The 26,619-nt window shown below is 32.4% G+C and overlaps 1 protein-coding gene across 6 annotated transcripts in view; it reads left to right on the top strand.

Annotated features, from left to right (window-relative positions):
* Positions 1–26,619, top strand: part of LOC134712800 (lysine-specific demethylase 6A-like) — a 73,983-nt gene that overhangs the window by 21,988 nt on the left and 25,376 nt on the right. Inside the window, exons 1-5 of one of the 6 annotated variants that reach the window (XM_063574686.1) lie at positions 594–941; positions 20,354–20,474; positions 21,641–21,695; positions 22,694–22,822; positions 25,042–25,168. In XM_063574686.1, the coding sequence (XP_063430756.1) occupies positions 20,436–20,474; positions 21,641–21,695; positions 22,694–22,822; positions 25,042–25,168 (350 nt within the window). In that variant the 5' untranslated portion in view covers positions 594–941; positions 20,354–20,435. Of the gene's footprint in view, positions 1–593; positions 942–7,804; positions 7,940–9,866; positions 9,985–12,977; positions 13,132–20,353; positions 20,475–21,640; positions 21,696–22,693; positions 22,823–25,041; positions 25,169–26,619 lie in introns of those variants that run through there. The other 5 variants (XM_063574689.1, XM_063574684.1, XM_063574685.1 and 2 more) reach the window with 5 other exon arrangements.

The following is a 26,619-nucleotide window of genomic DNA, read 5'->3' as shown; positions in this document are numbered from 1 at the left end:
TATTCACTTTGCCTTTGCTCAGTGAATATCAGTTTTTCAAAGGTCGCCAAAATCACATATTTACCTCATCAAAAGACAGTTATTGTATAATAAAAAAAATTATTGTATTGTTATTGTATAATATCAAATATATAATCATTGATTATTCTTATTGTTTTCAATAAAATCAGATAAGATAACGACTGATTGAATAAATTCAGGTCAATGAACCTTATATTTTTTTTATATCTCTTAAAAGAACCTATAGAAAAAAATTTTGAATTAATAATTGCAGAGACATATAATACAATTGTATTATATATCTCTGATAATTGTAAGTTGGAAAGCTCTAGATTATATTTAATTAAATCAATTTCTTTTATTTTATTTTTAAATGTGTTTTTTAATTTGACAAAGTTTTATAATTAAAAGTGTGCAGGAAATCCAACTGATATAAATCTTCTACACATATTTATATAACTCCTCTTTCCCAAACAAATCATCTAGAAACAGACTTTATCTAAACAAATTCTGATAAAGGCCAGCTGTAGGCATGTGCAGTGACCTGTAACCTATGACCTCTCCATTTATAGCAGGTTTAACCCCAGGGGATAAAAATACTTTCCACACCAGACTGAACTCATTCAGTCTTTGTATATAACAAAAACTTTTGGAATTTATATGAAATGAGTGATTTTTTTATGAACTGATTATAAATTGTGACTATTTATGCATTAGTGATTAGGAATATTGACAAATTCATTGAAACTAGTCTGTTTTAGTTAGATATTCAGATAATTTTCTTTGTGTTGTGTTAACCACATTGAAGTTCATTGGTCATTTGACCTCATTCAGACCTTTATCTTCTGACCTTGGTTTTATGAGCGTCTTGACTTTAATTTGTGATTTAAATATTTGAATGAAAAAGTGAAAGGATATTGGAATTTGCTCCTTATATAAAGGTATGTAAAATGAGGTTAATTAGTCGTGTTTGTTAATTACGGGTCACATGACATGGTAAAACATTATCTTACAAGGTTTGACTAGATTATGTCATTTAGTGGAATATATGATATAAGGGAACCTGTCTGATTGTGGGGGGATAAGGGCAGTCCATCCATGGGTAGGCACTTCCTGGAGTATTTGTTGGGCTCTGCTTCAGTGTCAGCTACTGTGATTTCAAAATGAGACAATTTCAACTAGCTTTAGATAATTATTAGTTGGGTCCGTAAATAGTCAAAAAATGTCATAAGGACCTAATAGCTACAGTTCTGCAGCTAAATCTGTTCTGTAGATTTTGAAACTTAAACCAGACTTAAAAAAATGATCTCAGGCATGAAATGGTTGAGACTTTCAAAAATTATGTAAAGGTCCAGTTATTTCTATAAAAAAAAGACCTGGATATTCTTATTTGCAAAACGTCTTGACTTACACCAACATTGGTAAACTTCAGAAACACTTACTATATTTACTATTGAGATTTTTCTCTCTGGAACATTGCATAGCTTTAGGACTATGTTCATGACTAAGGATGTGTGAATACCACCCCTCCCCTCCTCCATTATTTGGAAGATGATTCTGTTCTGCCACTTTCATCTGCTGAACACACCTACTTATTTTAATTTTATCTGGCATTCTAGACTTGAAGGGTTAAAAAAGAGAGCTAAAACCATTGTTTTAATAGTGATTAGATGTAAACTCTTTATATTGACCCAGAACCAAAAAAAACTCTTGTACTGATGTAAAAGCACTAGATATAGGACAGATATATCTTGACGTCATATAGTAAACAGTTATTGATGTGATTTGTAGTTGTATTTGATTACAATGTATATATGTAAAGGATGTTAATCATTTGCCTCTTTGAAATGATCTTTTAAAAATTGGAATTATTGGCTAAAGGCTGTATATTTCCAATCTATTTATTAGTTCCTTTGATATACTCTAGTAAATGATCGGTTGCAACATACATGACATATTCCCACAATAAAGGTTTTCCTGAATTATGCAAAACAATTACGTAAAAAGGATAATTTTTTGAAATTTAAAAGGAAATTATTATTAATTTCGTTGGGGTTTGGTGAGGATTTTTGAGGAGAACAGCTGGCATTACATAACATAACGACAGATGGTCCTCCGAGACAAAGATAAGTGACAGCCAGGTCTGCATACACTGCTCTACACAAGATCAATACAAGGAGAGGAAATTTAAATTGGAGACGTCTTTCTGACACAAATATCTGGAAAAGAAATTAATGTTTTATCATGATAGAAGCCAACCAAGGAAGATTGGTGGACCATAGATATTTATATGGGTCAGGATGGGAATAAAAAAACGAGAAAAATGTACCGTACTGGAAATTTTTAGGGGGGGGGGGGGTGACAGCCTCTCTAGACATGTATGCCCCTAATGCTATGTTTGGTGTGGATGAGATAGATCTTCCACAACAGTCAGATATATTATATATGCCAATTATTAATATGGTTGTATTCTATGTGACCTAATGTCCATTATGACTAGTTAATAAATCGTTAAGGTTACCAAAACAAAACTTGAAGATAGACTGTGTTTTCATACAAAAGGATAGGGTGGTCTATTGGTACCAGAATTCTTTTGGAATTAGATTTGTTATTTTATAGGAGAGCATCCCTTCTTATAAGAATGAACTACTCGCTTATGTTCTTATTAATCTGTAGAATGTTAAATGTTTAATGTAGGAATAAAGAAATGTTTTCCTCATGCTTGTCACAAAGAAGGATGAATTGTTAGGTTTTTAACATTTCTTAAAACCCCCTTCAGAATTGACAAGGTATGAAGGTAAACAATCTATAAAGGCATTGTGTGTATGACATCTTTAACAGTGCAAGCACTCAAGTGGTCTTCTTGTCTTTCGGTGTCTACTTGTGTTCAGGGACAGCTGTAAGGAGTACCAAACCTATATATATATATATCTTTATTCTCACAAACCAAATTACAAAGGTATAGAGATAATTATACATATTTCAAAATTACATAAATAAATAATGTACGAAAGTAGATAGAGGCATTCACAATTGTTCACCCAGAAAAATTCAATTTGTTATTGATCTCCTTAATAAGCTTACATAGTTCGTTCAGTTCTGAACATTTTTTTGAATTCATTAAATCATAAAACTTCAATGTATTTGGACTATTTCTATAGTAAAATACAATACATTGTTTTCTACAGTTATCAAAAGCTGAACAATTAAAAATGTAATGGTATTCATCACCAATGGCATCTGAATTACATAATACACATTTTCTGTTTTCTCTTTCTATTTTTTGCCATCTTCCAGTTTCTATTGGAAATTTCATGTTCAAAGTTCGAAATTTAAAAAATAAGGATATTTGCCTATCATCCAAAATATTAAAATATTTTTCAAACTCCAAAGTATCTTTAAATAAACGATAATTTAATGCTTTTGGTGATTCCTGTAGGCTTGCTAGCCATTTTTGTTTGAATTGATCTATTAAATTCTGTTTGATGGTTACATGTAGCCATGTTTTATTTACAAAAAAGATATTGTCCCATACATATGACAAGCCACAAGTGTCTAAAATTGACTTGACTTGTTTTAACCATAAAATATTTGTACCATATTTGGCATTTGCTAAGTTATACAAAATAAAAGGCAATTTGTCAGGTTTTCCGGTTACCAACTTGAACCAATAATTTATCATTCGTAACTTAATTGAAATATCAAATGGATATCTTCCCAATTCACCATAAATCATAAAATCAGGAGTAGACTTTTTTACTCGAAGTAATATTTTACAAAATTTAATATGAACCCTCTCGATTATTGAATTATTTCCAAAACCCCAAACTTCGCACCCATACAGAAGTATTGGTTTAACAATTTTATCAAATAGATCAAGTTGGCATTCAATTGACAGATTATGTATTCTACCTTTTCGAATAATATCGTACATAGCATGTGTTGCTTTTTCACATTGCTTTTTTTTAGCTCTTGAAAAATTTCCTGATCTAGACAGTAATACACCAAGATAAGTAAATTCACTCACAATATCTAGTATTATATTATTATACTTAAAAACAATATTTTGCGGTAGTCTACCTTGTGAAAAAATTACAATCTTACTTTTTTCCACATTTACCTGTCACCTGTTCCACACCCTCACCAAAAATCTCTATTTCATACAAATAATTAGGTTATTATTCGTTTTATTGACAGCTTCAATTATATGTGTGCCAATGTACCCATTTGTTTAATAGGTCAAACTTTCTTCTTGATTAAATTTGTAAAGTTTTGTAACCCAATGATCAGACTGGCAGGATGCCACCAGACAAATGTTATACAGGTATAAAACAAGCTCAGGTGAACATTTTATATATCACTGATCTTTTAAATCAATGTTAAGTACAAATAATACTTCACAGTAAATGTTTGGTGTCCTTGAATATATATATATATATACATGTAGTTATACCACATAATGAAGCTCTGCACGTAACTTTTTCATATATACATGATATACTAACCAGGTAGATGTCTTTTTTATCAATATTTTGACCTACAACATGTACAAGGTTATTGAAAAAAATAACATGTTAATTTTTTGTAATATTGATTTTAGAACATGTAAATGATGTAGCCTTTTGTAGGGTGCACTAGTATACAAAGGGCTCCAGCACATTTAGTGATATGCACAACTAGACTGCAACATTTCTATTACATTTCTATTACATTTTTATTCAACGTTGGGTTAATATTGTTTTTGCCATTTAGTTAATCCCAACACAGTGACTGGTTTGAAAATTGTTTGTTCTAGACTCTGTAGACTATTCAGTACTGTAATACATGTTATAAGTATGCTTACAATTCAGAGCTTTAAGAAAGAAGGAGGTTATATGAAATCATATAACCTTCTTGCAGTGACTTACAAAAACGTATGTAAAAACAGAAATACATATAAAACCCAAATGCTGTATAAATAGAGCAACCAAAAACTGACTCATTATGTACACTAGTAAAGACAGATGGTGAAATAGGTGGATTATCGAAGTTAAGATTTGTAACATTTGTCAGTGCTAAAATTGATAATTTTGTGAAATTTGAAATCAATATGTATAATGTTTTATCCATGATTTGTAAATATAATTGACTAGTATCATATAAAGGGAAAATTACACTGTTGTAACACCAAACCACTGCTGTCATGCAATATCCAGAAATACCTAAAATGTAGGTTGTATTTTAGTGCAGTATTGTTACATATAGACATTTGAGGGCCTTTTATAGCTGAATATGTGGTATGGGCTTTGCTCAATGTTGAAGGTTGTACAGTGACCATCATCATGGTAATCATCATGATCATACAGAGCTTCCAAAACTGGCATATATTCCAAACAATTGTATAATGTCTGGTAAAAGTCCGTCTGTGGAAAGTATGAAACGTTCATCTACTTTTTACTTTTCAAGGCTCTTTTGGTCATTTTCACATAATTCAGATCTTTGATGAAATCATACCATACATCTTCTTTTTATATAGCTGGTTAATCTAAACATAAAAACATAATATACAACACGGGTATACTTACACATAAATACTGTATTACATATAGACAATACTTTAATACATGTACATATACTAAGTACATACCACATCTCCCTATATCTATTTAGACATATCTCTCATGTACCTACACATAAACAATCAAATCTTTGCTACTGTGGATTCATTTATTCTTGTGGGTACCAATTTTCATGGATTGCAGAAAAGTTGCCTTTTCATGGAGATGTAATTTCATGTTTTTGTCAAAGTCTGCATACAACCTGATAAAAAAATTGTAATTCGTTTAACATTTAAATTCATCATTCACCTGTTCCCACAAAAACTATGAAAAATGGTATCCAACAAAAAATAATGAATCCACAGTGTTTACTTTATCAATTATCTACATGCTGTATAGTCCTATTTCCACTCAGTACAGAAGGTGATTGGCCTCTTTACTATTGAACTTCTTTCACTGGTTTTCAGATTGATCATTGAGTTTGTTCACTCAGTATTGATCAGGACAAATATAGAAAATTTACATTTTGTGTAATGATATAGATAACTCTCTATAGAATTGAAATTGTCACCTAGAAAAAATGTTGATGAGTAATATATTTAGAAATTAAACAGACAAAAGTATGATATATCTGACCTACCTTTTTTATTCTATTTTTAACAAAAGACCAATTGGTTGTATGGGAAATATATTTGTATGTTAGATATGTAATGTATAGATTAACAATAATCTTCTTTTCTACTAGAGCTGGTTAGGTGAAACCCTTTCTGTTAACCATTAAGTATTTTCTTTCTTACAAGAGCCAGGTTTGATGAGACCTATTCATATAATCAAAGAGTTACTGTGTATCTCACATTTGAAAATATTATTTTGATGAAAAAAAAATGAAAAAAATTCATACTTCATTCTTGTCAAGTAATTTCTTCCAAAATTTTGAAACCGAAAGGTGTTTTGAACAACATTAGGTAAGCTTTAAAGTGGTACAGTAGCCATGACAAAATTAGTTGTTGATAAAGACATGTATTTACATAAATGACAACTCCTTTAGTGGGACACATAATAGTTAATAGTTACAATATTACAAACATAAGAAAATATAAGTCATACTTAACAAATAATTACATATTAATAATCTACCACCTTACTGCACTTATTATACATCCTTTTGACATTCAGAAATTCATCTGTCCTCAATTATTGTTTTATCACGGGATATTGAGGTTTATTCTGAATGGTATACACATTTACATCCTTTTGTCATATAAACCAATACGATATTGTGCTGATTCAAAGTTTTATTACAATTTACATTTCCTTATGGTTAATTCACAGCTGAGACATTGCACTCCTAAAGGTTTATGAAAATTGTACTTGCCAACACCACTGCAATAGCTAAAGGTGAACAGTTAGAAACATGAAAAGGGGGAGGGGTATCTATGTTAACCACTCTGACTTTGGATGTCTTACTTACTTGTATTGTTGGATTACTGTCTCTTTGAAGTATTCTTCACATCTCATTCATTCTTAAAAAAAAATAAAAAAAAAAAGGAAATTTATAAATACATGTACTATGAAGTTAAAAGAAGTGATCATATTTTTAAGGACAAATATTTTAAACCTTATAATACCTGTGTCATCAGAGGCAGACTAAGGGGAGGAGGCAGCCCCCCCCCCCCCCCCCCCCCACTTTGGGAGAAAAATTTGGTAAGGAAATCACTGAAGCATGACTGAAGCGGGACCCCTCTTAGGCAGTCAGTGGGCCCCACTTCTGAAATATTTTGGATCCATGACTGGTCATATAATTGGGAAGTTATTTGATGATGAAAATTGAGGTTTGTGTGTTTTTGGTGACAAAGAATTTTCATGGTCAGTTGCTGTTGGTAGCATTGGTGGCTGGAGACTACATTTATAAATTTGTTTATACCACAAATTCCTCCTCTCTGTATCCATTGTGTCCCTGATCTAGGTAACCTCTAATTGATTCTTAATTACTTGGTGATATTTTTTTTGCATTTGCTCAAATGAGTACTGGTGAATTTTTTTCATACACATAGCAGATTTTATAGAAACAATATACATTCAATAATGAGTTATTAATGAAAATCTGGAGTTTATTGATATGATTGTCTCTGTTACATGCCAATAAAATGTCCCTTTGATTACCAATAACGTTTCCTGCTGAACAGAAGTTCTATAGTCTGTTTCTGTAAGTCCTTACACATTATTTATCATTGATCTGAGAGGCCACCACACATTATTGTAAGATTTATTGATTAGGATTGGAGTATGGAAGAATAAGGTGTATGGTTTTACTCTTTATCAGAGGGCTTAGGTGTGTGTTTACCATTCATTTTGATGTAGATTGGATTCAAATTTGTAAGGCAGAAGACATCTTGGGGAAGGTAAAAGGAAGATTGTATTTTGTATTAGCCTGAACTAGATATGCAAACTAATATCAGTTGTTGTGTTATGTGTATGATCTTAGAGTGCTGATAGAAAGCTGTCTATTTATAATTTTGATGAGTAAGGAATTTTGTAAGTGGTTCCATTCATAAAACAAAGTTGTAGGTATTGGTCATGTGACTTATAATAGATTGATTTCATGTAAACTGATCATGACAGATGTTGAATAATATATCAAAAATTTGACATTGATTCTGTTAACCTTGAAAATTGGTATGAATATTGTAGTTTACATGTATAACAAGAATACTATACATAAATTAGGGAGTTAGTTTTCTCATTTGAATTGTTTAACATTTTTCATTTCGGGGTCTTTTATAGCTGAGTATGCAGTATAGGCTTTGCTCATTGTTAAAGGTCATAAGGTAATTTACAGTTGTTAATATCTGTGTCATTTGGTCTGTTGTGGAGAGTTGTCTCATATGCAATCATACATCTTCACTTTTACATATAGTGTTCACAGGTGCAGGATTTTTCCTGGCTCCTTTGAAGACTCATTGTGGCCTTGGCTGTTATCTGCTCTTTAGTCAGGTTGTTGTCTCTTTGACATATTCCCCATTCCATTCTCAATTTTATTCAGTACTGCTGCTGTACTACTACAGTAGAAAGCTCTTTCCTTGTGAGCTAGCACATTAATAATCTGGCTTAGCACATTGGTCTAGAGCAAAGCAGGTTTTATATTCATTTCTCGTCCTGATATGCATTATATATTTGTTACAAGACATTATACACAAATCCATCTCATCATAATGGAATGGATTTTTATAGACTGAAAACATTTTCCATCAGTAGAAATGTTAGGCTTAATTTAAAAATATTTAGAAGAACTTGACAGATTACTTTCTACTGAGAGTAAAATAAAAGTCAGAAAATCAATTTACACCACAATTTTGCTAGTCAGCAAATTTCAAATTGTCAATTTGAGACAGTTGTAGAAATTCTTGTTTTCTAAAAGTTGTATTAAATTAAATCTTTTTCACATTACAACTGTAGCTATTGAATAACTTGTTTCTATGACAACTATGACTTGAATGTGTTTGAGGGGTGATGTGCAGGAATAGGAGACTAATGGGAATTATGCTATAAAAAAAATGGAGAGCTTGCTATTGATATTGTTTTCTTAAACAATTACCTAATATAGTTTTCTTATTCAGAAATCAATAGTTTTGATTAGATTTGTTGTGATGATGAAGGGAGTAAATTATGATAACAAATATAGATAAAGATGATATCAAGGAATATTTTTTGGTTCACACGGATTTTTTTTATTATGAAAAAGTGACTCAAAAGGCTTTAAAAATCTGTAAAAAATGTGGTTTGGAGTCGAAACTTCAAAGAATGGTCACTCTGACAGAATTTACTTCTCAACTTAGTTATTGCATATCTTTAGTTTAAACCTCTTCTGCTGAGTTTTTATCCACAGTGTCTACCCTTATGGTTAAAGCATCAATTAACTCGAGCAGCTGACTTTTATTTAATTTCCCCCATTCTTTTGAGAAACATATTGACCATCTTTTGATTCTGTGAATACAAATTGTCTTCAGCTCTCTCCACTTTTCCTGTCCTTGGTCATATTAAAGGAAACTCATTTTACCAGTAATTGACCAGTATATTACTAATTGTTTAGTTTATAGAAATGCACTGAGATGATGTTTTTGTTATTATATTGGTTTGTTGATCATGTCACCCACTTATTTGGTTCAGTAATGTCAACCATACTATTACTAAAATAAACAATCACAGATATATTCTTTTGTTTATAAATCATTATATAATCTCTCAATGGTGTTTTGAATTGAAGTTTTATGTCCAATGAAAAGTAGATATTGATTTATTTACTATAGGTGAGTGGCATTGATCTACAATGGAGGAGTGTGTTACGCCTACGTGCCTAATTTACTTCCCTTTATGTCATAGTAAAACTATATATATATAAACACTCCAGAAGTAGGTTACAAATCTCTATGTGGAGGAACAAAAACAGGTAGGGATAAAATGGAAAAAGGGGGGGGGGGGAATTTTCATTGTTAGTTTTGGATATTTGCCAAATGATGATTGTCACTCTAACAGATTAAAATATGATTGTTTTGACATGATTTTATGATTTTACCTGTGTGCTTGTGTTTTGTCACGTAATTGAAGATTGTAAAAAGGGTAGAGGTCATGCTAGTAGTACAATACAGATTTTTTTACTCAATAGTATTGGTAGATAAAATATAAATACTTGATGTTGGGGTCTAACTTTTACTTTATTTACTAACTAGAATGACATGGTGACAGGACCTAGACCTCAAAGAGGTATATATGATTTTTATAGACTATTTATTTTTCCATGGTAAAAGTAATTTGTATTGATGCAGAGAAGCTCAAGTTTCTTATAACCCTATCCTCTCTTTCTTTTTATAGTATACCTCTATAAAAGATAGCTAGTTTGAAAAATCTGGGGTTACTACAAAAAGTGTTAAAGATATATTATCAAACCCCCATTCATCTCATCTCATCCATTGTCTATCCATCCGTGGACTCCCAACAGTCAGTCAAATGTATCTGTCACATTTTCTCAGGTGCCACTGAACCAAATTACTTCATATTTAGTCATCAGAAGCTGAGACAATTTCTCCTAATTTTTATACCTTGGATTTTGAGTATATAAATACACATCACCTGTAATGATTTCATTGAAATTTCTATCATACCCCTGTTATGCATGTACATGTACCATTGTTGTGACCATGTATTTTTTTCATCATTTATGGTTATAAAATGCTCCTCTATATATTGGTATAAAAGTAACACACAAACTTGCACAATCAGGGACTAGTAAGATGGACTACTTATTGTGACAATTAAGTCCATTTCAAATTTGCTTGATGTTTAATTCTCACTTGTACAAAGTGTAATCGAAGCCTAGAAGTTGGTTAATGGTTTACATTAATCATTCATGTGGCCCTTTATAGCTTGCTGTTCTGTGTGAGCCAAGGCTCTGTGTTGAAGAACGTACTTTGACCTATTATGGTTTCCTTTTACACATTGTGACTTAGATGGAGAGTTGTCTCATTGACACTCATACCCTTTCTTCTTATCTCTATCTAATTGAAGATGAGGAACATCAATAAAATCATTGTTGTTTTTACTGGTGGACTATCTGGTATACTGCTCTGATTATGTCCATTTGCAGCTTTTGTTTCATATCACTCAGCTTGTTAATGAAAGAATGGTTTGATATTGAGTCTGGATATTTATTATGTTGACTTCTTACCTTTTAATTGATTATCAGATCTGCAATGCTCTTTTCTTCTGTAACTTTTAAGGATATTTATTACCTGGCTTCCATATTCAGGAATGAACTTATTGAACTTAATGATTTTCAGAGGCGGATTTAAAGGGAGGCCCAGGGGGGCCATCCCCATCCCCCCCCTTATTGAGAAAAAAAATTGGTTGCTTATGTAGGGAATCACTGAGGGGTGACGAAATGGGGCCCCCTCTTAGGCAGCCAGTGGGCCCCTACTTATGAAAATTTCTGGATCTGCCACTGATTTTGACTTGTACAGTGTAAGTGATTTTCAGTGAGTTGTCTCATTGGCACTCACACCACATCTTTCTATATCTATATTCAGTGCTTGACATGGAATTTTTCATTTTAAATATTTATGTAATATTACTTTCTTTAATTATGTTAATACACTAGCTTGGTGGATCATGTGGATTGACCAGATGATATTGCCAATAAACACAGTTAAGACTGAGTCTTCCCTCTTATGAAGTTACCAATAACTGTGACATGCAATACAAATACAGCCCACTATAGGGGACACATTACATTCTGTGGGTATAAACAATCTTCGGTCAACTTATCTAAAAGTAGTTAGAACAGGATTACATAGATACAGGAGAACTAATTGGGGAATGGACAAAGATAAAAGATAAAAAGACAAATAAAATTTTATTTTTGAAAAGCACTGATATAACTTCCTGATAATCAAATGCAAATATAATGAAAAAACTAATAGATGTGTGTTTAGATGAATGTTTCCTGTCTTTTTGTTTCCATGTTACCTTTGTAAATAATATTCAGGTTTTATCCTGCATTAAATTTTTGTGGTTTTATAGATTTGTTATCTACCCTTCTTTTTATATACATTTTTAAAACCAAACATATTAAATGAGTCAAATTTAGAACAAACTGTCATGTGACAAAATAACACAATATTCCATCTGCACTTTAATTTGTGGTTTATTCACGTTTAAAATGTGCATATACATACACAGAATCGTTTTAATATTTACTTGAATTTAACCAAATTAATTTTGTCTGTTTTATTTCTCAAAGTGTTCAAAATATGCGAGTATTTGATATTTTGTCATCATTTTCTGTGGAGCTTAAAGTTAGTTCCCAGATTTACTGGGTCACTTGAAATATCAGGATTTTTCAAAATGACCAGTGCTGAGATTTTTATTGATTTCCCAGAACTTTTTGTGATATATAATTTGTTTCTAACAGATATAATATATGCCATCCATCCAATATGAGCTAACTTCTAACTTGGCTTTATAAATATTTTGATATGAGCGTTACTGATGAGTCTTATGTAGATGAAATGTGCGTCTGGCGTACTAAATTATAATCCTGGTACCTTTAATAACTATTCCAAACTGACATCTTACATTAAAAATAAATGTTTTAGTATGTTGTATAATTTCTTTATTTGAAACCATTTAGTAAAAGGTAAATATTGCAGCATCACATATATTCTGTTATGGTTATTATTTGAACTGTTCAGTGTTGATGACTTTTAGGTTTGTCTCATCAAATGCCTTGTTTTTGAAGTATTAAGAGACCTAAGCTAGGATGATAAAGTTATCTATCTGATGGATTATGGGGCATTGTTTTTATGAGTTGTAAGAAATAGACTATAGTGGTACACTATTGTTGACATACCTATGACATAACTACAGGTAAATAAATAAAGGTGTACAATTCCTGATCTGACAAGTTTTATTGGAACTCAGCTGAGCTAAGCACATTTCTCAGGTCAAGGGGATTAGTGTTCATTCATTGGTTGAGTTCTTAGAAGTTTTTATTGACTATACTGGATACTTATATAAATTGGATTAATGTGCATGTTCTAAAGTAATCCTCAACATCATTACACGTCTCAGTCCTTACAGCTGAACGGACGTGCTGGGTCAGCTCTCCTTTACCCGCTATCTTCGATGAGGGTTTATTGCTAGATGGTCAACGACATACTACTAAGATGACAGAAACCAATCCATGCCGTACAGAGAGACGTAGTAGTTGGCGTACCCGCGTTAACATGCCTCCAAAACCATTGTCTATTATGGGGAGTGTCATGCCGATTAACGTCCGAGGGCTGTATCCTAGGCTGTTGGGTGATACGACCTTCATTTTCCTGCCTCACGGCTTGGGTCCTGATAACGCTTCCTGTCATCTTTAGAACTACGTCCACGATTCATCTACCAGTACTCCATCATCGAGGCTAGCGGGCTGCCAAGCTGACCAAACTGGCCCTGAAAGCAGCCGTTGTGAAGAAGTAAAATCCAAAATAGTCAACAAACCAAAAACAACTCACCAAAACCAAGATGGCGGCCTCCATTCGGCGTCCTTTGCTACCCGTTCCTGACCCACGGCACAAAATATTTAAATGCTCACCAATCGTCTTCGGGCACCGAGCCGACCGTGCGAGGGCTGAAAAGCCAGTCAAGGTCGTTAAACACTTCCATATATATTCTAAAGTAAGGTTCACTGTATTATGATTTACTTGCACATAACAAAAGGTTTTGTTTAACAAAGTTAAGAAGGTCTGGTATTTGATCCTTCACAAAATTGAGCCAAATAGTACTAAATAGTGGGCATCTTACACAATCTGTACTGTTTTAGTAAGGTCCCTTTCTTGTTCTGGAATGTCCCAGATAGCTTCCTTTTTTTTGGCTGGACTGTCCCAGTCAACCTTTTTTATGGTCTGATATGTCCCAATTACCTTACACAAGGTTTTACATAAACTTCTTTATTACTCTTTGATCAATAAGTGATCTTCTTCTTCCAGTGTCAATTTGATGAGTTTTGGCAATACAGAAGTTTTATGGATACTCAGTTTCAGTAATGATTTGAGAGATTGAGGGTTGCATGATCTCATTCTTTGAAAAATAATTCCCAATTTTTTGTCTCTTTCTTGGTTTCCTTTGCCCTCAATGCATTAACATCAAAACACAAAATTGTATTGACGTCATTTTAGTAGATGCATGTTATTGAATAGTTTTATTGTACACTTTAATAAAGTTGTAGTCCTCATGCTGAGAGAACAAATGTCTGTTCAACAGCATAAATTCAAAATACTATCAGTTCAGACGTTTATTTATGCTTTCCAATTGTGAACTTTCCATTTTTGTGTAGCAGCATTCCAATATTGCCTGCAGTTTGAGTATATATCTCACAGTTGATAAAACATTCCAGGGCTTGCATTTCAGATCATGATTTCCTTCAAAGGGAGTTGCTGCTCACAATAATGGAATAATTGAGGAATGAATCTATATATACTTTTTATGCCTCACCTAGTGGTATTATGTTTTTAGCTCTCTGTGATGGTCTGTCTGTCCTGCTTCAGGTTTTAGTTGTTGGTGAATTCAGTTTGTGATGAAGTTGAAGTCCAATCAACTTGAAACTTAGTACACACGTTCCCTGTGATGTGATCTTTCTTATTTTAATGCCAAATTAGAGTTTTGATCCCAATTGCACAGTCCACTGAACATAGAATATGATAGTGCAAGTGAGACATCCATGTACTGTCATTACTGTAGAGGCATTCTTGTTTCAGTATAATTTAACAGTTGATTTTAGATTTGTTTAACACTAGAGAGATGGTAAACAAGGAATTAATTTTAAACCTGGTTTACTTCTCACAGAAAATTTTATTGAAGCTCTGGACTATATGTAATTTAATGTGCTACAGTTGTCAGTACTTTGACTTGGTACCACAAGGCATATTAAGGACATTGGGAACACCTATGTTGTTTATAATATATCTTTATTAATTATTCATACAGTTTGAAAAGGAGAGACATTTGTATGTCTGATATAAACTTGTTAAAAGAGGGGTACACATAGGGACGACCATACAGGATATGGATGTGAAAGGAGGGGAAAGCAATAAAGGTTATAGGTGTTTGTTATTACATAAAGAGGAAATCATATTGTTTAAAGATAAATACAAATAATCTTAAGAAAGACAAAAGAATACACCACTTTAAATCATAAGGAATTAGTTTTAATATTCAAATTATACCAGTTTTGTGTGTACATGTTTCTGTATTAAATATCAGTGGAATATATTGACCTAGATGAATGAATTATTTCTGTAGTGTATTTACATATCTATAAATAGTCTTCTATCATGTGTGGAATGTCTTTGATCCTATTGTGTTGTACTTTATTGATTTTTGTGTAGTCTTTTATTTGAGGTATTTTGATAGTACCATACATGTAGTAACAAGATTAGATAGATCATTGTAGATCAGACAGATTATTGTAGATCAGACTAATTAAATCCACTCTGTCTCAAAGATTTCTTTATCTTAATATATCAGCTCTCTAAGTTTACCAAATAAAGACATAAGCACAAATATCAAATCAAAAGAAAAACATCAATGCATTTTTATTTTGCAGTGTGTTTTTATCACATTAATATTTAAGAGCTTTGATTTGCACAATAAACAAGTAAACAGCTGATAGTACAGTTACCACAAATATATTACACTGGCTGCAATTTATTACCCTGACCTTTTTCTTTATGGATTTTTTATCCAAGGTTGATATCAAGAAATTCATCCCTATTTTTTTCAGTTCTTTTGATATAATCTTATGATTTATAAAGATTTCATCTCTTTGTTGTATTTATTTCCTCTTTAGGCCAACACCAGCTTGTAAAAGTCTGCCAGGCAGTCAGCTTATTTATAAATTTACCAGATTCAGGGAGATTGATTAAATTATTCACATTTCAATTCTTAGGAATTTGCAGAAATATTTCTCTCAATCAAATTGAATATAAACTTTTGTATGACTAAGGGATTGATTGTGGTTACCTTCAATACACAAGAACTGGACAGCTTTTACTCTCAATATAATGTTTACATAGTGACACATCAGGCAATGGTCAAGTAAATTATGACACACCTTTCAACTATGTGTGTCGGTAGCAACTTATTTGATCTTTGAGTATTTTCATTTGGAGACAGTTTTCTGCCATCATTTTCCACATTACTGGTCATATGGAGCTAGTTAAATATTAAACATGATGTCATGACTTCACCTTGAATTTTTTTTCTTTGATACAGGTGTGCTGATGTGATTAAAATTCAAACCAAATTACATTTAATAGATATTTTTATTTCCGTTGCTTTTATCTGTTGAATATTAAGCAGTTCATGGGTTACCGACATTTGTTGACATATTATAAGGTTAAGTGTTGTATAAAGTGACTCATATACAAAATAAAACCCAGGAACTAAACTTAATTAGGCCCAGGAAACTGCACTCACTGCTAGTACTGTACTTTGGAAATCTCAAGAATAGAATAAAATGGTTTTACGATTCTTGTTTTGGACAAAGGAGTTATGGTCGATGAGTCACATGAACTACAAGATAAACATCACGTATCCCATCCTTAACAAAAGCTGTTTCTCCTTGTGTATTCTTTGTCTTTATAATACATCCCATTTTCTCTCGATCAATAGAATTGTCCGTCAGGTATTTCAATGTCTTTGGCTTTATGTCCCTTTACCTTTTACATTCTATAATCTCTATTTTACTCTGGATGATAGAATTCCAACACACTTGCTACTGTTTTCAGTCAAAACCGTCTTAATTATCAATCGAACCTAAAAGGGCTATTGGGTACTTAATTAAGTGGATGAAAGAAAAAGAATTGGATTTAATTTTCCAGGGTTTTAATTGAAATAGATTTCCAGGTGCACGGAAAGTGCAAAATTATTGAAAAAATAGTGCACACCTGTTTGGTGAAGTCATACACTTTTGTAAAGGCTATATAAATGTAAGCACAATACGCTGATATTTTATTTACCAATGATAGGTAAGGTTTACATATATATTGCTTTTAGCTGACCGTGAGAAGTCTTTTATTAATCTGCTATTCAGAATTTATCGGTTGACAGGATTCCTTGGCTTGTAGATCTTGGAATATTAGTGAGTAATGATAATTACGAGTACTAAAAGATCCAGTGTGAATTTGGTTGACTGATTCTTGGCATTATTGAAGTCCTTGAACAAGGAAATTTAATAAAATCTGTACTTGTTTCAACTTTATAAATAATGTTTCCAATTCTCAGGAGCCTATTTTTGGCTCATTATTATATAGTGATCACGTACAAAAAGAGTTGCTGTTTTACTATTTCACGAATATGCTTCAGGGTAGGAAGTTAGTGTCAGACGTATACTTTAGTTTCCTGATGTTAAAATACTACTCTGACCGGCAGCTTTCAATATGATTCTATATATAAACTATGTCATTGAACTGAGTATAGATATGTTCCTTTATATGAGTACCCGGTACATGTAATAATTAGAGGTCAATGTTTCATATTAACCTCAGTGTGAATTGTTAGATAAGGAACAGCAATAAAGCACTGTTCACTATGTGCATGTAGGGATATTATGTTATGAACTATATATACCATATAGTTCTTTTGGTATTATATTGATCACATGAGATTTGTCTTATAAGGAAAGAAGGCTTGTAAATTCTTCAGGAATGTGAGGTTTTGGATAGAGTTGGTTGGTAAAGCCAGGTTGGAATGAATTTGATCGAATGACATTGGGAGGGGGGTAAAGAATTGTTGGTTTGAGAGGTGATAGGGTAATATAATAATTCAGGAAACACTGGGGATATTATAGTTCCATGTGTGTCTGTACTTGTGATTGAAACAAAGAGAAACAAATTTTAAATATATATAATTTTCTATTGAAAAAATATTATTTTTTAATCAAAATACTGAAAAACGCCCACTTGTAAAAATGTTCTTCCTTATTATAATGGTAGATGCTTTGTTTTAATTGTCTCCCCTTGTGGAACTAACTGCAAATGACAGTAACTAAAGTACAAAGTTCAAATCCTTTTAAATATTGTCCTTATCTAGATCTTACACAATTACATCATTCTTTACTGGATGTAAATATCTTATTAATAAAAGTTAATAACCCAGTTATTGGATTTGTATGTCAAAGTTAGTCTGACCTAAATATCTATAGATATATCATGTAATTAACCTGTCTGTTATGTAACACCTGGGGGGGGGGAAGAGTGAGAAAGGGATCTTGAGGGAGGAAGTAGAATGAATGGAAGGGATGAAGAGATGGGGCAGAAAGATATTTTAGGAGAGGATGAAATAATGTAATGAAAACGTCAAACCAGCAATTTTAACCACAAAATACACATTATCATTAGTGATTAGTATTTTTGTGGTCAGGCAATTAGACCACAAAGTATGAAACAATGTACTGTAATAAGTTAAAAAAAAATTGATATACCGCACACTGTCAAATAGATAATACAATTATCTCCCTTCATAATTACTCTGCTTTATACTCAATCAGAGAATGAATAATTAATATGAATGGAAGTAAGTAGTTAACAATAGGTGATCTATTTATCCACAGTATTTCAAATTGCTAGAATTTAAATCCTCATGATTATCAGATAAAGACAACTAAATGTTGTAGCACAAAGCTTTTAATATTTGTGATAAGTTTAATGACTGTTGCAGACCTGCGTATTAATTACCATGACAACAGCAAGTTCATGTTATTTGATGTCATCAATGGAATTATTGAAATTTTTTATGATGGAAGTTTATTTTACAGATGAATTATTAAAATGTGTAGGCAGTGACTAATTTGAAGCTTGTTTCTTTGTAAAAATTGTGTAAAAAAAGGGGGGGTGGTGTAAGAATGCCATTTGTCCTGTTGTACAACCACTTTAATGATCTGCATAATGGTCCATAAATATGATAAAACAGTTGTTGTGCCTTGTGTCGGGATATGCATGTAATGTTTTCCACTGGACATAAGACATAATTCCTTTCAGTCATCATGCAAACCTGCAGGTTATTTATTGTTTTGTGTGCATTAAGATATGCTATAACTTAATTAGGAACTTGTAATGAATACAATGTAGAGTTTGGCATACATATACACAGGTTAATGTTTTTGGAGACATATATGATGAGATTTTTAAAAGAGGCTTTTTGGGCCTTATTTGCAGTTTTACATGAAATGTCTGAAGTTTTAAGCCCTTATTTAATTATAATTCAATTATAAATGTACATTTAACTGAAATTTGACATCACCCAAAGTATTTGAATACAAGTGTGGTGGTAATTCAATAGAAATAAATAAATATATATATATTACACTGACTAGTCACTAGACATATTAGGATTATGAATAGTCCTATGGATTACTGACATTACAGATCAAGCATGTCATGTGATTAAAGTCAGGTAGAATTACAGGTGTAGGTTAAATCTACAGGTCGAAACTTTTACCTGATACACCTGAAAGTTGTATACAAGATGATTTGTTGATACATATTACTTGTTTATTCCTTTTTTCATAAGAATTCTACATTAACATCATTTTGACATAATATAAGATTATCTGAATTCATCTTAATTTTGACCTTGACCTAAACATTGACAGGTGTAAATCATAGAAGCAGATGTTCATGATTAAGATATAATTAAATAACTGTGAAGTATTTTTTTTCAAATTATGGTTATCTGCTCTTTGGTCGGGTTGTTGTCTCTTTGACATTCCCTAATTCCATTCTCAATTTTATTTTCCATAATGTTTTATTTACTAAGGTATTTTATGTCATACACCATTTGTCAACAAAATCATTATGATACTGATATTGTTCAGGATTTTAGCCATGTTTCTGAGGGGTTATTTCAGGTCATCATCATCATGCTGTCTTAACTGTAATAGTAGATTTTCAGTCTGAAACTTTACTTTGATAGTTTTATATAGTATTTGTTATGTTCTTTGGTGCGTGGGGTATCACTTCAAACCCCCTTGCTACATTTGTGCTGGTGTGTACTTAAGATTTTATTTAGATGTGTGTTACCAATCTGCCCTTTACTTTAATTGGTATTATTGTCAAAAAAATGAATAATATAATTGTATGTAGGCGAAAAGGTAATTTGTTCTTAAAATCTGAGAATGACATGCTAAAAGATCAAAAAATGAGTGTCTGATGTCCATTTCAATAAGTTTCGATACATTTTATATATTGCTTTTAAATTAGAGGTTTTGTATTTTTCAGGGCCACACGAGCATTTCAACAAGTATTGTATACAGATCCAGGTTTTAGCAGAGCTAATGAAATCAGAATACGGCTTGGTTTGATGTGTAAAACTTCTACAGATTATGAAGTCAGTTTGAAGGTATATATATCTACAAGTTAATACTGTATCATAAAATGATGACCAAGTAATTTCTTCAGAAATTCAGGGTATATAATAGAATATTGTGTGTTATCGGCTTTGAAGAATTAGGGAATAATTTGATTAAGGATATCTAGAACATTAAGTGTCTGAAATAGTGCTATTCAAGTGAGTTCCAGTCTAAGTTAGTTCTAGTCCAAGGTAGTACAAGTCACTGGTAGTTGTTTTACATATATTTAAATATGTATGACAACATACCTGTCTGAATCAGTCACCTGTAACGTACATATCTTATGGTAATCAGTGTCATCACAGCCTATATACAAATATGTTGGTTTTCAGAATTTTTTATAAATGGTAATATTTACTGGAAGTCTTACAATAATAAATGAATTAATTGATAATTTTATAGATATAAGAAGATGTGGTATGAGTTCTTTGAAACAACTCTCTATCCAAGAAACAATTTGTTTAAAGTGAACCATTATAGGTCAAAGTACGGCCTTCAACACAGACCCTTGGTTCACAGAACAGCAAGCTATAAATGGCCCCTAAAAAATTACAAGTGTAAAACCGACCGTGCAAGGGCTGTATAGCCAGTCAAGGTCGTTAAAAACTTCCATTTGTTGCAAGTGTAAAATCATTCAAACAGGAAAACTAACGGTCTAATCTATATAAAAAAACAAGAAATGAGAAACACTTTTGAACCACACCAAAAACAACAACTACTGAACATCAGATTCAAATAGATACAATTCAATCATATAAGTACAATAAACTGATATCTGACATCACAAAAAGTTGATATTTGAGACCATATATTTAAAGTTTTTAGTATATAGAGGTTGATGTTTCAATGTATGCATTATTTAGGTTGACTTTCAGGCACATATACACAAAGTTGGAAGTAATATTACAATTCATATTCTCAAAGGTTTATAATTTTTGTTTGTGTATACAAATGTTTATATTTTTTAGAAAAAAAATTTCACCCTGAAACTCAGTTTTTACCACAACGGAACTTTTGGAGAATTTTCACTTACTATGTGTTTCCTGTAAACCTATAAATTATTGATATTCCTGTTAACTGGTTTCATATAAACAACAAAATTCTTGTATGTAATCTCTCATTTCATATGCTTATATCAATAACTTTCTATTTGCAGCATTTTAAACAAGCACTTACAGACTCAAGCCCTTGTTCTTTGTCCAAAGCACAAAGTAAGTATTCAATATTTAACATTTCAGTATATATGTACATATGTCAAACGAGGAAGAACTTAACAAAATTAGTTGTATTGTAGTCTACAAACAGACTATTCACTGTCACATATATTTCTTTTGTAAGTGACTGTGGTGATGTGTTTTATGCCCCACCTAGGGTATTATGTTTTTTTGTCTGTGTGTCCAGTCCATTGTCTGTCCTTTCATTGGTCCATTTGCCCTTCTATCCTGCTTCAGGTAAAAGTAGTGTTCGATGAAGTTGACGTCGGATCTGTATATTATAGACATGATAGATACATTCTTCTTGTTTGTCATGAATTTCTAAATTATTATCAGTAATAGGATGATTAATATTTCATCTTGCAAGGTCTTCATATGCTAGATAGAGTTCAACTGACCTTGACCTCATTTTATTGATAAGTGATCAAAGTTAAAGGTGTGTGGTTGTCTGTTTCACAAATGCTGTGAGCAGTAGGTCAATTATGGATTTAAGGTGAACATGGTGCGACTGTTCTTTTTCATCTGACCAGCACTTAGTTAAAATGAAGCATTGATCATGAAAAGGATATTTGATACTTATAGATATGTGCCACATGTGGAGCAGTATCTGCTTACCCTTCCAGAGCTACTGAGATCACCCCCAGTTTTTGGTGCGGTTTGTGTTGCTTAGTCTTTAGTTTTATTTGTCTGTTTGTCTTTTTGGTTTTTAGCCATGGTGTTGTCAGTTTATTTTTGATTTATTAGTTCAACTGTCCCACTGGTATTTTTCTCCCCTGTTTTGTAGCTGGTTTTCTATTGTAAAATTTAAACCTTTATCTTTCAACATAAAAACATTCTCATTCAGAAACAAAAGTAACATTTGACACATTACAGCTATCAGAGGGACAAAATCTAGTTACTTAGTAAGGATTCCATGCTTTAATACAACTCCATTCTGAACATCAACTAGATGTCAGTAGATAACTCCAGCTTATGTTGTTTCTTTTTAATTTCAGTACAACTACATATTGCCCATTTGTTGGAGGTGCAGGGTAAAATCAAGCAAGCTAAGGAGGCTTACGAACAGTTCATCGCTCCAGAAGATTTAGATAAATCGGTGAAAGCTACTGCTTTAAAACAACTAGGTAATTTTTCTATCTTACGCTTTTGATAAATTTGAAAATATTCTGTCTGATTTTGTTCAGTCTAAGAAAACTTTGAATATATCACAGATATTAAGGCTCTTAATGTTTCTCTTTTTGTTAATACAGTTATTTATTTCATTATAATATAGTGCACTTTGACAGCTTCAAGGACAGGAAATGATATTTGGAAATAACCTATTAAGTATTTCATAACATGATTATATATAAGTATACCAAAATAGTACATTGAGTATTACTAAACATACTTTGGAATGCACTTGTTAATACCTTAAATCATGAAAGTGTTTTTGGTTTGCATCCTACACAAATAAATTACAGATTTGTTTTGATTTTTTGTAATAACAATTTTGTCCAAGTGACTAATAAAAGTACTTTTATTGTTCTCTGTGTATATGTTCCGGACCATATGAGTATTTGGACCATACGCGTATGGTCATGACCATATGGGTATATACTCATATGGTCCGACCATACGCGTATGGTCGGGGTAATTAACACTCTGTTACAGTTTACTTTTCATACTTCTAAACTCTTCATATGGTATGACCGTTCATTCAAAATACGCTATCATAAAGGTAATTTTATCATTATATTATAATAAAAAGATAGAGCTAAATAATAATAAAAAGTTTCACATAGTTACTTAATTTTACTTAATTGTCAAATTTAAAGTAAACACATTTTATACCGATGGTCATTACCGATTTGTTATTACGAGTAATGGCAATATGTCGACTTAAAAATTAAATTCCAAAAATTTCTTAATGAACTGTTACATAAGAAGTCACTGGAAAGTAGCATACTATTAATTTATTTAAGTTGTGTTGTGAAGATGGTGTATTGCAGTCATTTTACGATATTTGAGATCTAGAGCTTCTTAAAAACACCGTAGACATCAGAATTGCCAAAGACCTCGGTATCACTGAACGCAGCTGCAAAAAAGGCTTGTTTTTCACTCGCAAACAAAATGTGTAAATGAAAAAGATCGTGCACAAATTTCTTGCAAATGCAAAAAAGCTATGATACCGTGTGGAAGTGAATGTCATCCAAACCTAAATGCAGGAATGTAACTAGCGATGAAAACTAACTATGGCATCAATATTAAATTTTACGTATTTTTTTTTATTATAAAATTACAAAAATTGTCATGTTTTAAACCATCACTATTTTTTTAGATAAAGTTTTTGTATTATTGAAACGTTTATAATGTAATTTGAAAAAAATATATATACCTATATGGTCCAAATACTCATATGGTCTGGCCCGTTAATAACCAAACGAGTATTATACTCATATGGTCCGACCATACGCGTACAGTCGGACCATACGCGTATGGTCGAACCATATGAGTATACGCATATGGTCATGACCATACGCGTATGGTCCAAATACTCATATGGTCCGGAACATATATTTGGACTGTCAGTTAATACTTGTACCATCATTCATATCCTACAGTAACTTGTCTCCTTAATTGAAACATTAAGGAGGATAAGTAAGAACATTATTAATCACATTTTTTTGCATTTCTGTTAAAAAGAATCATCTAATTGACAAATTTTGTCAACTGAGTTTCAAAGATGGGTTTATAAACAAATTGCAGATTAGTTTTCAAATATTTCTTTTTTGCAAGTAGCCACCAAAATTGACCTCAAATGATGATGTTAAAGATAACAAAACGGATATTCAAACTCATTAGGCAAAAGCAATCTGACAATTCCTGCAAAAGACGAAAACCAAAGAAAAAATAAACAACAGTACACACAACACAGCATTGAAAACTGAACCCATTAACCCAACCAAAAACCTGGGATTATCATATGCTCTGGAAGGGTAAGCAAATCCTTCTCCACATTTGGCACCTGTCGTGTTGCTCATGTAAATATATAGCCAGTGAAATCACAACAATCAGAAGATATCTGTTGTCATGTCCATCTACAGGTGCTGCTGAAATGTTGCTCTCAATAGAAATAGAAAGTTCACCCTTGGGAATTTGAAATCAAAATGTAACATAATGGAAGTGGTTTGATTTCTCAGCTCTACACAATACCCAAACAATATATATTTCTGTAGAAAATTGATAAATTAATAAAATGGTACGTTTTGTTCTTGGTTCAATATATAAGAAAGATATGTTATATCATGTGAAAGAATATTCAAACAGAGCCAAGTATTAATATTTGTCATGTTTATTGTAGGTTGGTTATACCATACATCAGATCAACTAGGAGACAAGAAATCTAGAGAGGCATCTGCAGTTCTATATCTTAATAAATCACTAGAGTGTGATCCAACTAACGGACAGACCTGGTATCTTCTAGGAAGGTTAGTCTATTGTTTACATACAGGGGTCTAATAAATCATTAGAGTGTGATCCAACTAACGGACAGACCTGGTATCTTCTAGGAAGGTTAGTCTATTGTTTACATACAGGGGTCTAATAAATCACTAGTGTGATCCAACTAACGGACAGACCTGGTATCTTCTAGGGAGGTTAGTCTATTGTTCACATACAGGGGTCTAATAAATCACTAGAGTGTGATCCAACTAACGGACAGACCTGGTATCTTCTAGGAAGGTTAGTCTATTGTTTACATACAGGGGTCCAATAAATCACTAGAGTGTGATCCAACTAACGGATAGACCTGGTATCTTCTAGGAAGGTTAGTCTATTGTTCACATACAGGGGTCTAATAAATCACTAGAGTGTGATCCAACTAACAGACAGACCTGGTATCTTCTAGGAAGGTTAGTCTATTGTTCACATACAGGGGTCTAATAAATCACTAGAGTGTGATCCAACTAACAGACAGACCTGGTATCTTCTAGGAAGGTTAGTCTATTGTTTACATACAGGGGTCTAATAAATCACTAGTGTGATCCAACTAACAGACAGACCTGGTATCTTCTAGGAAGGTTAGTCTATTGTTCACATACAGGGGTCCAATAAATCACTAGAGTGTGATCCAACTAACAGACAGACCTGGTATCTTCTAGGAAGGTTAGTCTATTGTTTACATACTGGGGTCTAATAAATCACTAGAGTGTGATCCAACTAACGGACAAACCTGGTATCTTCTAGGAAGGTTAGTCTATTGTTTACATACAGGGGTCTAATAAATCACTAGAGGTGTGATCCAACTAACAGACAGACCTGGTATCTTCTAGGAAGGTTAGTCTATTGTTTACATACAGGAGTCTAATAAATCACTAGTGTGATCCAACTAACAGACAGACCTGGTGTCTTCTAGGAAGGTTAGTCTATTGTTCACATACAGGGGTCTAATAAATCACTAGAGTGTGATCCAACTAATGGACAGACCTGGTATCTTCTAGGAAGGTTAGTCTATTGTTTACATACAGGGGTCCAATAAATCATTAGAGTGTGATCCAACTAACGGACAGACCTGGTATCTTCTAGGAAGGTTAGTCTATTGTTTACATACAGGGGTCTAATAAATCACTAGAGTGTGATCCAAATAACGGACAGACCTAGTATCTTCTAGGAAGGTTAGTCTATTGTTTACATACAGGGGTCTAATAAATCATTAGAGTGTGATCCAACTAACGAACAGACCTGGTATCTTCTAGGAAGGTTAGTCTCTTGTTTACATACAGGGGTCCAATAAATCACTAGAGTGTGATCCAACTAACGGACAGACCTGGTATCTTCTAGGAAGGTTAGTCTATTGTTCACATACAGGGGTCTAATAAATCACTAGTGTGATCCAACTAATGGACAGACCTGGTATCTTCTAGGAAGGTTAGTCTCTTGT

The sequence above is a fragment of the Mytilus trossulus genome, chromosome 3 (genome assembly GCF_036588685.1).
Source record: "Mytilus trossulus isolate FHL-02 chromosome 3, PNRI_Mtr1.1.1.hap1, whole genome shotgun sequence".
NCBI lineage: Eukaryota > Metazoa > Mollusca > Bivalvia > Mytilida > Mytilidae > Mytilus > Mytilus trossulus.
Note: the sequence above shows the minus strand (reverse complement) of the source record. Positions and strands in the feature narration are given on the sequence as shown.